The sequence below is a fragment of the Chelonoidis abingdonii genome, chromosome 14 (genome assembly GCF_003597395.2).
Source record: "Chelonoidis abingdonii isolate Lonesome George chromosome 14, CheloAbing_2.0, whole genome shotgun sequence".
Taxonomy (NCBI): domain Eukaryota; kingdom Metazoa; phylum Chordata; order Testudines; family Testudinidae; genus Chelonoidis; species Chelonoidis abingdonii.
The window spans coordinates 3388214-3400341 of record NC_133782.1 but is presented as its reverse complement, the minus strand read 5'-3'; the positions used below and the strand labels follow the sequence as shown (position 1 = coordinate 3400341).

Sequence of the window (12128 nt, the reverse complement as noted above, 5' to 3'; positions counted from 1 at the left end):
CACCGCGCCCGCTCGGCCCCTCTGCCGGCTCTCCGCAGCCGGCCCCATTGGCTGCCTGGCACAGAGGGGATGTCTCGCACCTGCTCCGCAGGGAGCCCAGTCCGGCCCGCTGGAGCAGCCCGCGGGCACGATCGCCTTGGCAGAGCGGCTCTGGCTCTGCCCAGCCAGGTAGGTGTCCCTGCGCCCCGGCCTCGCAAGGGCTCAGTGTCTTGCAGCAGGTGCCTGATCTGCTCCGTTGGGCGATTGCGTGAGAACCTGGGGGCTCCTTTGTTTACCGTTCCCGTCCCCGGGCTGGATTCACCCCCCCCCCCTCACCCACCCGCTTCCCCTTCACACTGAGAGAGCGATCCGGGCGGGGGGGAGGGGAGGGGGAGGGCCCTGCTCCCACGGCCGGCCCGGGGGTACCGAGACCGTTATTTCGTGAGCGCCCTGGCTGGTGGCTTGAACGTTCGGGTGCTTGGGAGCAGGTGTCGTCTGCCGGTGCCAGCCCCTGGTGAATGCAGGGCTGGCCGGGCCGGGCCGGGCGGGGAGGGAGGAGGCTGGTGTCCGACGCTGGGGCAAGGTGAACTGCGGGACTGTCGACTCCCGGGGCTCGCTGAGCCTGGACAGCCCAGCCCTGCCGCCGCCCGACCTTCCAGCCTCCCGCGCGAGGGCACGCGCGCGCTGCGAGACGAAAGCAGCGGCGCGCGCCGCACGGCCGTGCAGCGAGCGGCCCCTGCGCCCATGGGGGGGTGGGGTCGCCACCAGAGGCGGAGCTCTCCCAGCGGGCTTGCCCGAGAGCCCAGCCGGGCCGCCCGGCGCAGCCAGCCCGCAGGGCGCGGCCCCGCGCAGGTTAGGACGTTAGGAACAAGGGGCGGGAGCGCTGCCAGTTGCCGTGTCTGTGCGAAAGCGCCGTGGGCTTTCTCCATCTCAACCGCACACTCCGCGGCTGGCGGGGCGCCCTGGATCGGGGGGGGTTGCGCGGCCATTCGAGGGCGCGCCGGGCGCACAGCGCGGGAGGTGAGCTCACGGGTCTGGCCCGGGCGCATCACACGAGCCCGAGAGACGGCCGCGTGGGACTGCCGTGTGAGCGGGCGGCGGCCGGGGCCCCTGGCGCTGCAGGGCGCGGCCGGGGCGCTGCGGGCTGTTCACAGCCCGGCCTGCGGACCCGTCTCGTGTCTCCGCAGAACCGGCGCTGACGGGGATGCCCCGGGGAGCCGCTGGCCCATGGCGACTTCCTGCCTCCTGGAGCTGAGCCGCCTCGGGCAGGGCCCCGGGGCCAGGCGGGGAGCGGCGCCGCAGGCAGCCGGGGGCTGCTCAGCACCGCGGACAGCTCCCGCCGCCGGCCTGGACAACGCCTCCTACCAGGCGCCGGAGGAAGAGGAAACCTGGTTCAGGAGCGGCGGGGAGGCGGGGAGCGGCCCCGGGGGAGGCGCCGCCCGGGCCAGGGCGCAGCGGGGAGACCTCTCGCCCAGGTCGGAGGATGGGCCCCCGCCAGAGCCCGCCGGCCACTCCGTGGACTATGGGTTCGTTTCGGCCTTGATCTTCCTTGTGAGCGGGATCGTGCTGGTGGTGATCGCCTACGCCGTCCCCCGGGAGCCCCGGGTGGACCCCGCCGCAGTGACGGCCCGAGAGATGGAGAGGCTGGAGATATACTACGCGCGCCTGGGCTCCCACCTGGACACGTGTATCATCGCGGGGCTGGGCCTGCTGACCCTGGGGGGCCTGCTGCTCTCCGGGCTGCTGCTGGTCTCCATGTACAAGGGGGAGCTGTACCGCAGACGGACCTTCCCGGGCTCCCGGGGGCCACGGAAAACCTACGGATCTATAAACCTGAGACTGAGACAACTCGATGGCGACGGGGGACAAGCCTTGGTAGAGAATGAAGTCATCCAGGTGCCGGAGTCCACAACCATCAGCCAGGGTTCTTAGAGCCCTCACTCCTGCTGTTCCTTGGGCCTTCACTCCTGGTGAACAAACCGATCAAAGGGGGGTTTAACTGTTCGACATGGAGGTTTTACATTAACTCCACACCTCAGAGCAGAGCAGGACTATTGGAATTTCACCTACTGCAAGAAACTATCTGGAAGCAAGAGCAGATATTGAAAATGCAGATCGGACACTCACCTGACTATTGAATATAACTAAGTACCTAGTCCAGCAGCCTTTTGGAAACCAAATGTTTCTTTTTCTATTTCATTTTGGGAAGAGCTGCTTTCCTAAGCCCTGACATTAGAATGAAAGAAAACTTCAAGATATCTGGAAGTTTTCTGTGCCATGTACAATACTATGTCCTCATGACCTTTGACTGATGTGCAGCCAAGGGTAGCCTGCAGTAATAAGCATGGCCAAAGTTACAGATCGGTGGTCCTCTGCTAGTTTATGGAACACAAAGCACATTTAGAGTCTGTGTTTTGGGTTTTTATGTTGGGTATAATTTTCAGCAGCAAACAACTTTTAAGCAATAGTTAATTGTAAAACTTGTGTGGCATCGAATCTGAGCTTTCACTATTCCTAACTAAAAGGGAAGAATATGTGAAAAATGTCACCATTTTTACAAGTTATGTGAATATAAAAGACTTCTCCAATCCTTCACAATATTTGCATTGCACCTATCCTACTTCTGAAAGCAGGCCAGAGAAATGGACAGCACACAAGCTTCACTCCACCTACCAGTCACACCAGCAAATCCACGGTCCTCGAGCCTTTAAAAAAAAAATCTGGTTCTTTGTCCGGAAGAAAAGAAATAGAAAAATGACTTGCATTTTAAACAAGTTCCAGATTTTCATTTTAAATGAACTTTTCTTCTCCATTCAGAAGTCTGAGTCTGATTATTTGTGCTGATGCCAGGAGACATGGTCTGCAATTAGGAGATGAAGTAACATCTTGGCAATAAAGCCTGAAATATAAGTAAAGCACAATATTCTGCATAGAGAGAAAAACCAGTGTAAGTAGGAAGTTTAAAAGTGGAAGGAGATAGGAAAGTAATCCAAAGAAAAGGTGACATTTGCAGTGTACTGCAATAAATATATTATATATAATAGTATATAAATAAATATATACTATTAATAGCTTAATTCAAATGTGCCTAGGCACATACAAATATATATTTAAACAGTCAAACAAAAATGCTTACAAGCAAAAAAGTAATTTTGCTTGTGACGGAATTGCTCATCATATTTTATTTCAATGCTTCCAAAAGTTCTCCATAAAATAACTATTAAAGTTCTCCAGCTTTTGGGGGTTGTCAATATACAGGCAGGTATTTTTTCTAGAAGTTTGAGGTTGGTTCTTGCTATCATTGTAAAGACACAGGGACGAACTATGGTCTCTATCACCCTGGGGAAAAAAACCCTCCATTGAAGTACCACATTTTTTAATGGTCTCCAGAGGTCATGATCTGTGTGTAGTTAATTACATCTCATGTGCCATGTTCTTTAACTCTCTGTCGGGCATTTAGAAGTCTTGGGGAAACTCTGCTAAACACCTAATCCAAAACCACACTGAAGTCAATGGGAGTCTTTCCATTATCTTCACTGGGTTTGGAACAAGACCTACCCCCCGGAGCTTGAGCCTCCTTCCGCTGAAATCAGTGGGAACCAGCAGTGCAGTCCTTACTCAGGCCTCTTATCCCAACATCGTTGGGCAGGTTTTCTTGAGGAAGATCTGCAGGACAGTAAACAGCGTGTGTACATTGGTGATTGAGGTTAAAATCAGTGGGCCAAATTAGTGCAGGTGTTGAGCAAACGCTACGCCCACTGAAGTCTGTCAGGTGCAGAGCAGTAACTGACACTGGTATCAGTAGGTGATCAGGGCCCTCAGTACTTCCCAAAAGGTTCAGAATCAGGCTCAATGGGAGTGGATTTGGCCCCTTGGGATTAGTCATGTGAATAAAGGGCGCAGGGATCTGGCCTTGGCTGTAAACCTGATATAAGAACACAAAATCCACTTCCAATGGATGTCTGGATTAAAGACTAAACTTCTCCAATTAATTAAAAGAACCCCCGGAATACCAAATTACAGTGACGAGGAGACCCGTTCTGAGAATAAAGGAATAAAACTGCGACCATCAATTTCTATCACTTTAAATAAGATAAAATGCTTCTTAAGTGATGAAAGGATGAACCTGTTAGGAGATTAGATCTGCTGAACATCTGATTTATGTGAGTATAAGAAGGACTCCGTTTGCATTATAACATAAGACTGTTTAAGAAGAGAACTTAATGGAATCAGGCTGTCATGGCTTTTGCAATGTATTACTGTATTATCCCTTAAGGAGGTCTGGAGGATGGGGAAGAAAGCCGGCCCCTGGACTGAAATATAGTTAGGATGAATGAAGTGTATCTAGGGAAAAATTCCATTAGAGAGAGAGGCTGCAGCATTAGACATATCTAGTAATTGAGAAAGATTTTTTTTTGAAAAAAATCAGCCAGATGCTGGTAAACTATAATTTGCACTCGACTTAAAGCCTCTGTTTTTGCTGGCAAACATTCACCTCACATATAGGTACAGCTATCCACATGCATCCAGCACTTGCTCTTTTTTACATTTTGCTTTACTTTTCACTTTTTTTTTGTTCTGCTCTTTGCTCAGTGATTTATTTGTTGAATTCATAAGATGGAGGAGAAAACCAACCCAGAGAGCTTGACACTATGGACTAAGATGAATAATAGGCAACAATGAATTTAGCAAGCTATAATAAACCCACAAACATTCTAAAGTGAAGGGGAATCTGTTCCTTGTGATCTTAAGGCCAGAGCTGCTTTCTAATAGCTTGGGAGTCAGATAGGCCCTAGAGCCAAGGATCAGGGTTTATTTGATTCTTTTAGGGTAGGAAGTGAGTTTCCCTCACTTTTTCCACCCACTTGAATAAAATCACTGGCTGCCATTGGAAGGAACTTTGCAATCGCTCTGGAAGACTCTTGACTATAGAGAGTCTTAATTCTGAAGTGGAATAAACCAAAATGAAACAGATCTCCACCACAGCCTGTTTCACATGCCAGATTCTTTCACATTTACCTATAAAACCAGGTTTGTTTGTAAATGGGTAATTATTTTCTGTCATGGGTTCTTCAATAAGAGACAAATAGAAGTTATCATGAGAAACAAGAAAAGGGCTATTTAATCAAGGCCTCCTTGCAATCTTTGCTGATTAGAATTTGTGGATTTCTGCCTTAGAAGTATAAAAAGAAAGAGTGCATGCTTGCTTGAGTGCTGGATTGTGTGTCCATGGTGGTTTGCAGAGCTGTGCTTTACCCTTACACTGCAGCAGCTGATCAGACAGGATCTGCCTTCCAGGGGCTATATTCTCCTGCAGCAGGACTCAAGTAACTTCCATTTACCTTAATAGGAATTACTAATATCCTGCAGAGAGAGAGTAGTGTACTCCTAGTGCCCCAAGTGTGGCCTATGGATGGGCCTTCATCAATGTTAATGGCAATCACATTCCTGGCTGCACGTATCAGGCTGGAGCATTGCATGCAGGACCTGTGGTCTTCACGCAATATACCATGTTAAAGATAAAGGCAACTGCCATCTGCTGCAGTTTATGCAAGTTATGCAGGGTTTGTGGCAAGTTGCCAATATGACTGTTGGATGACTGCTGTTTAGAAGCCATCAGGAGCTGGAGAAAGTCATTAGCACTGATGTGGAAATTATTTCTAAACCCACTGGGAAATAATTGGTTCTAGAAATGAGCGAGATTAAAACATTCTTGAGTTATAAGGCATTGGACAGCATGGGTATGTGGGGATCCAGGGCACTGCACTGCATGGGTATGTGGAGACACAGGGCACTGCAGAGCACTGGAATGTGGGGATCCAGGGCGCTGCAGAGCACAGGAATGTGGGAATCCAGGGCACTGCAGAGCATGGAAATGAGGGGACACAGGCACTGCAGAGCATGGGAATGTGGGGTTCCAGGGGACTACATAGGGACTGTTGCATAAGGGAAGTGCATCTTGGAGCCTTTAACTCTCTTGTTCTGAAGTTCAGGGACAGAGGGGTTGATTCTCTGTTACCCTGCACCTTGCATAGTCATTTACATGTGTGCAAAGTGGGTTAAATGTCTACCCAAGGTGTGAGGTAGGCCCAAAGACCACCACTGGTGAAAAATGAACCCCTCCCCAGCCATATCTCAGAACACAGGGCTGCAGCTCGTCTGGCCTATGCAATGCTCCTAGAGGAGCAATGGGACAGAATGGGCCAAGTTACCAAACTGATTCTGCATTTGCACCGGCTGCTTTGCCTCCAGGGTTCACTGTGTGAGCAAATACCACGCGGGCTCTCCTTGCTCAGCTCTCATTCTGACAAGCAGCCCCAAAGAACGCATCACAGCAGTATCTACAAGGAAGCCCTTTCTCTCACTCCCACCTTCTTCTGCTTGTGTGGTGTATGATGAGATCCTTCTGATCCACTGACAGGCGAGGAACCCATTGTAAAGCTGAGCACCAGGACCTGGCAGCCGGCTTTGTTACACTGTAGTCCTGGTTATCTCAACCTTTTATTCTGTTGGAACAGAGAAGAGGGCTGGGCTAGGGAACCTTAAACAGCCACATTATCAACCATGGCTTGGTCTGCTCATGCCATTTGGCTTGTGTGAAGGTGCTGGAGTCAGAGCTTCCTTCAGACTCCTGATCTATACGCTGCTGCCCCTGTTGACTGTCTTGTTCACTGCAGCTGAGGTTTGCTGGGAAGTCATGCCAGGCCTTTCGTGAGAGCTGTGCCTTGCGCCTTCAGTCAGGAGGGGGTGTTCGGAACCCCTGGCAGGTTTGGGAAACCACGCCAGGCTTTTCTTACTGACGTCTCCTCTTCAGCCATTTCCCCTGTTGCTGGCTTGACCTCCCCTCCTGCTGGTGTTCTCGTGTGAGACCGAATGGGTGTGAAAAACCAAGCTGAAATCTTGCAGCGCATTCAGCTCTGTGATCTAGATTTGGGGCCCAGTCTGCGGTAGCTGAAGGGACCCATTCGCTCCCCTGCCTTATGAATCCCCGTCTTCCCCCAGCCTCTCTGGGGGATGATCCAATAGTGGCCTTGGTTATTTCAGAGGGATGAAGACTCATTTGACCAATATAAGGGAACTGTGAACTCTTTGTTTCCCTGTTTGTGCAATAGTCACTCACTTCCTGCTCTCTCCCACGACGATACCAGCGGCGTACAGCTACTGAAGCAGCCACATGTTGTAAGAACATTCTGCCTTGAGTAACATGTCTGTGTCCTTTATTGTAAGCTAGAGCGATTAACAGGGAGCCCTGCAGAGCAGATGGATTTCTAGCTGGGGTGTCTCGAAACAGTGCACTTATTTATTTATTTATTTGTTGTTGTTGTCTTCCTTGGACTAATTAAAATTATTCATAAAACACTCAGTCAGTTTTCTGCCCTTTGGACACGCCTGTCTGTGGAGTGATCCTGTGCGATAGTTCTGCTTTCTGGTGCTGGTGCTTTGGTTGTGTGCTGGTGTCAGTTTCAGTATTGATTGGATATTGCTTTGGAAAGCTGGGCACAGGGCCCAATCCTGCTCCTATTGAAGTCACCGTGAGCTTTGCCACTGACTACAGTCGGAGAGGATTGGGCCCATAAAGCAAGCTGGGTGGGGCAAGTGCCCTTGTACATTCATTTAGAACAAAATCAAGATGCTGAGAACAAAATCAATCCAGACACTCAAGGATGTGAAGAGAAGAAATTCTTACGTTGCTTATACACCAATGCTAGGAGCTTGGTAATAAACAAGAGGAATTGTAATTGCATATTTGTGAGCATAAATTTGATCTAGCTGGTTTTACTAAAACCTGCTGGGAAGATTCATATGACTGTAATGTTAAAATCAATGGCTGTCATCTTTTTAGGAAGAATTGAGTGGGCAAAAGGGGAGGGGAACAAGCACTTTATGTCAAAAATGGCATTACCTGTTACCGAGTCACTGGTAACAGGGAGGAAAATTATCCTGAATGTTTATGGATGAACAGATAAACCACAAATGGGGTATTAGCTGGTGTCTGCTACGGACCACCAGATCAGGGAACAGGATGACTGGCTCCTCACACACCTCCCTAGAATGTGTGGGGGGAAAACAGTTTCACAAAGCTGAAAACTGTTACAAGCCAAATCAGCTGGGAGGAAGAATTCAATCCAAAAAATGTGAGTGACAAGCAGGAATTGTTAAGAACACTTTACTAGATGCTCAAAAAGACACAAGCAAGGAAGAAGGCCATGTTGATTAAAAAATTGATCTGGTTTAGAGGGGAAATGAAGGCAGCTATAAAAATTTTTATATAAAACAAATGGAAGAAAGGGGAAGTTAATAGTAATGAATATAAATCCTGCTGGTGAAGGCAGGGGGCTGGACACAATGACCTTTCAGGGTCCCTTCCAGTTCTTTGAGGTAAGTATATCTCCATATATTTAAGAGTTCTAAAAGAACTGGCTGAGGAGCTTGCTGGAGCTTCAGTGTTGATTTTCGATAAGTCTTGGAACACAAGGAAGTTCCAGAGGACTGGAAGAAAGCTCTTGTTGTACCAATATGTAAAAAGGGTAAATGGGATAAGAGTCCCTTTAGCTCAGAAGTGCAGCACACTGGCAGGGCAGCACCTGGACATTTGCACCTGTCCATGCTGTATCCCAACACTGCACGCACAGGAGGAGTTTAGCTGCTGCCTGAGACATGTTTTGCTCAACTGGAAGTGATGGGCTCAGTGCAGGAATTACGGCCTGGGTTAAGCAGGAGGTCAGACAAGATGAATGAAATGGTCCCATCTTGCCTTGACATACAAAGTTCAGCCTCCGAAGAGTCACAGGCACAAGCAGTGTGGGAGGCATAGCGATTCATAAAGAGAAATTGCTGATTTCAGTCCCAGTCTCTCTAGGCACTTAGAACACAGGGAGCACAGTGTTAGCGGGTGAACTACAGTGTGTGCAAGAGAGAACAGGCAAAGCGAGCTGGCAAGCTGCTGGGGAAAAGAGACAGGCAGAGAGAGTCTGGAAGCCACCAGGGGACATCGGGATAGCGTACAGAGAGGGGATCTCTCTAGGGGTGTGAAGGGGTACTGAAGACAAGGGAGGAGAGGGAGACTGCAGGGAGAACATAGTAGGAAGAAATGTGACAATGGAACCCATCTCTCTAACTCAGCATCTCTCAAACTTCATTGCACCACGACCCCTTTCTGACAACAAAAATTACTATCTGGCCCTGGGCAGGGCGAGAGGCAGGGCGAAGCTCATGTCACTTCTTTGCTATTGCAGAGAATTGAAGGCTCTCCCATTTGTCTGACTCAGCGAGTGCTGTATCTGCACTGCATGGGGCTTTGAAAAGCACAAACACACAGTGATTATTTGAAATCCACCTGCTAGAGAGCTGGGCGGCTGCAGGGCCCAGCAGCTGTCCAGTGGGCGTTCTGTAATCCCTGTGGGCAGAGCATATGCTGGATAAGGAGCAGCAGGAACTGGTCTCTGTCACAGGTCACCAGCCAGGCAGCTGCTGAGGAAATGGGACACAGAGACAGGTAGCCAAAGGGTCTTCTAGTGAGCTTGAGCTACTGCCACTACTCTGGCAAGTGCAGTTCTTAAAACATTACATTCAAGTGTCTTGTCTCTAAGCCATGGGGCAGTTGGGCTGTTTCTTCATTGCCTGAGCCGCAGCAGCAGGGTGTTTGTTGTCCAGCCTCTGTCTGTCTTTATGGCCTATCCATACAATTAAACTCTCTCACATGACCTATTCCTTCACACGTACACGGCCTCAGAAATGTCTGGGACACAGCTAATCTCAGCTCCTGCTGGGACGAGTGAGCTGTGGGGGATTCCATCCCATCCCACACAAGACATGCTGAGCCGCAGACCCATTCTTAGTTTGGGGAAGACTAGGGGGCCCAACCAGATTTATTTTTAATTCAAGCGTGACACTGCTCTGAGAGGTGACTATGCTAAAATGGACAGGTGGATGTGTTCACTGCAGGCTTGTTGTCAGCTATTGTTTTTAACAATGCTCTTTTGTATTGTAGTAGCATCTAGGGACCACAGTCATGGAGCAGGACCCCACTGAACAGAGAACTGCACAAAAACAGGATGGTTGGTCCCTGACTGCCAGCCTGTGAGGGGTCAAGGTCTCCAACCCCAGCAGCCCCAGGCAGTATTCAACCCTGGCTACTACCCACTCCCAGCAGCTTCCTAGAAGCAGGGGAGCTAGTGGAGCTCTCTCACCAAGGGCTCCACCCACAAAGCTCCTGAGTGGGGGAAGCATCCAGCCCCACCATCTGGCTCAGATGAGCTACTTAAGCCAGGAGGCAGCATAGGAAATTGTCTGAGCAACTAGGTGAATGCCTGGTTGGCTGCCAGCCACTTTGGACCCTACCTATTTGCCTAACTCCTAGGCCTTCCTGCCTATTCCTGCTCTCCTTATCCTAGATCCTCCTCTGCTCCACCCATGACTCAGTCTCCAGCTTTGACTCCTGCTCTGAATCCTGGCTCCAGTTTCTGGCTCCTGACTCTGACCACGGGGCATGACCACCCTCACCTCAGTTCTCACAGAGCCCTGCAACTTCACCCAGGAATCTGAAAGTCAAGCTGGTTTTTTCCCTGTTGTGCACCAGCCCCAGAGTGATCATAAACACAATATAGCAGAGCCCTTGCTCCAGCTGCCCTGTCATTAACTCTGCCTAGTTCAGGGTTACCTTCTTATAGCAACCTCTCCCCCCTAGCGTGTCCTTCTGGGGCCAGCCCCTTAGAGCCAATCAGCTGTGATTTTAGAGTGGCTCCTGCCTATTGGCTCTCGCTTTTCTCCAGCTGGTAAGAATTCTCACCTCCCGTTAGCTTTTGCTTGTCTTAAATGGGAAAAGCCTGGCACATGCTCCCAACCAATGACAGAGGCTGTGGGTGCTACCTATCAGATATTGGCTCTCTTCATATCTCTGCACCAGCAACAAGTTTAAAACTGGTCAAAGGACCCTACCCCCACCCTGGCAGCACATATAATTAATCTGTGGAACTCATTCCAGAAACTCTCCTTCAGGACAAAAGCTTTGTAGGAGTCTCAACAAGGACTTGACAGTTATACAGATAATGAAGATAGGGCTTTAAAATGAGGGAGACAAACTTGAACTGGCTGAAAAATGGGGAGGAAATTGTTAATTATTTTTTGTCAACATTTCTGAGCATGTTGACAGGTTCTGAGCAGCTCAAATATAAATCCCTCTGCTTTGGGTCATGAGTTGCTACCCTGTGATGGGGGCTAGGAAGAAATGTCCCCCTATGAGCAGGTTGTTCTATGAATTTCTAAAGTGACAAGGGCATTTAGGAACATGGGACACATACTCATTTGTGAAAATCTCCCCCTTATTATCCACACTGAGGATTTCAGAGCCAGGCTGAGGGGCTTTGTAGACCAGTGGGTCTGACTCTCCATTGTCACAAAATGAGGGGCCGAGTCAAACTGCCTTTTAAAATGTAGACTTTTGTCTCTTCTCCTCCAGCGTCACAGAGCCGAACCGGCTGGGGTTAAATACTGCAGCCAAAGGAATGTTGATACAGATAAAAAACACTGTCTCACACAAGAGCTCAACTGACTTTAATTGGCCTCATCAAAGCAGGCTGTATTTTTCCTCCTCCCCAAAGTTGCAGAGCATGATTAATTCAGCCAGTAGAAAAGCAATGCCTCCTGCAGAGGACAGCAGTGTTGATAAGGCCACTGCTTCAGAAACTGCAGGTCTAAGATGATCAGTGGGTTGAATAAAGGGGTGCAGCTAATTGACTTGCAGATCAGCTGGCCGGTATTTAAACTGCATTCTGTAGGCGCTTGAGCACAGCAGGCACTGAGAACTGAAAGGGCACAAGACAGGGGGAGTTCTGCTGTCCTAGCTGTGTGCATAGTCAAAGGGTTCGGCCTGAGATTTTTCCTATTCACAAGAGCAAAGTCTAATGCCTTATCAGGAGCATCCACAGCACCTCCTGTGTATACGGAAGAACCCAATGCCCTTCTGTAGTCGTATTACCCCTATTTCACAGAGGGAGAAACTGAGGCACAGAGAGGTGAACTGACTTGCCCAAAGTCAGAGGAAATCAGTGGCAGAGACAGGTATAAAACTGTGGCTTTCTAGCCCTCAGATTTCTGCTCAGACTCTTTCTATAGATAACCACCCTGTCAAATATAATCTACCCCCTTTC

The 12128-nt window shown here is 49.6% G+C and overlaps 1 protein-coding gene across 1 annotated transcript; it reads left to right on the top strand.

Annotated features, from left to right (window-relative positions):
* The first annotated feature begins 723 nt into the window (after positions 1-723).
* TMEM74B (transmembrane protein 74B) lies at positions 724-2976 on the top strand. The gene has a single exon (XM_032766394.2). The coding sequence runs from the start codon at positions 724-726 to the stop codon at positions 1909-1911; it is 1188 nt and encodes a 395-aa protein (XP_032622285.2). The 3' UTR covers positions 1912-2976.
* The last annotated feature ends 9152 nt before the right edge of the window (positions 2977-12128 follow it).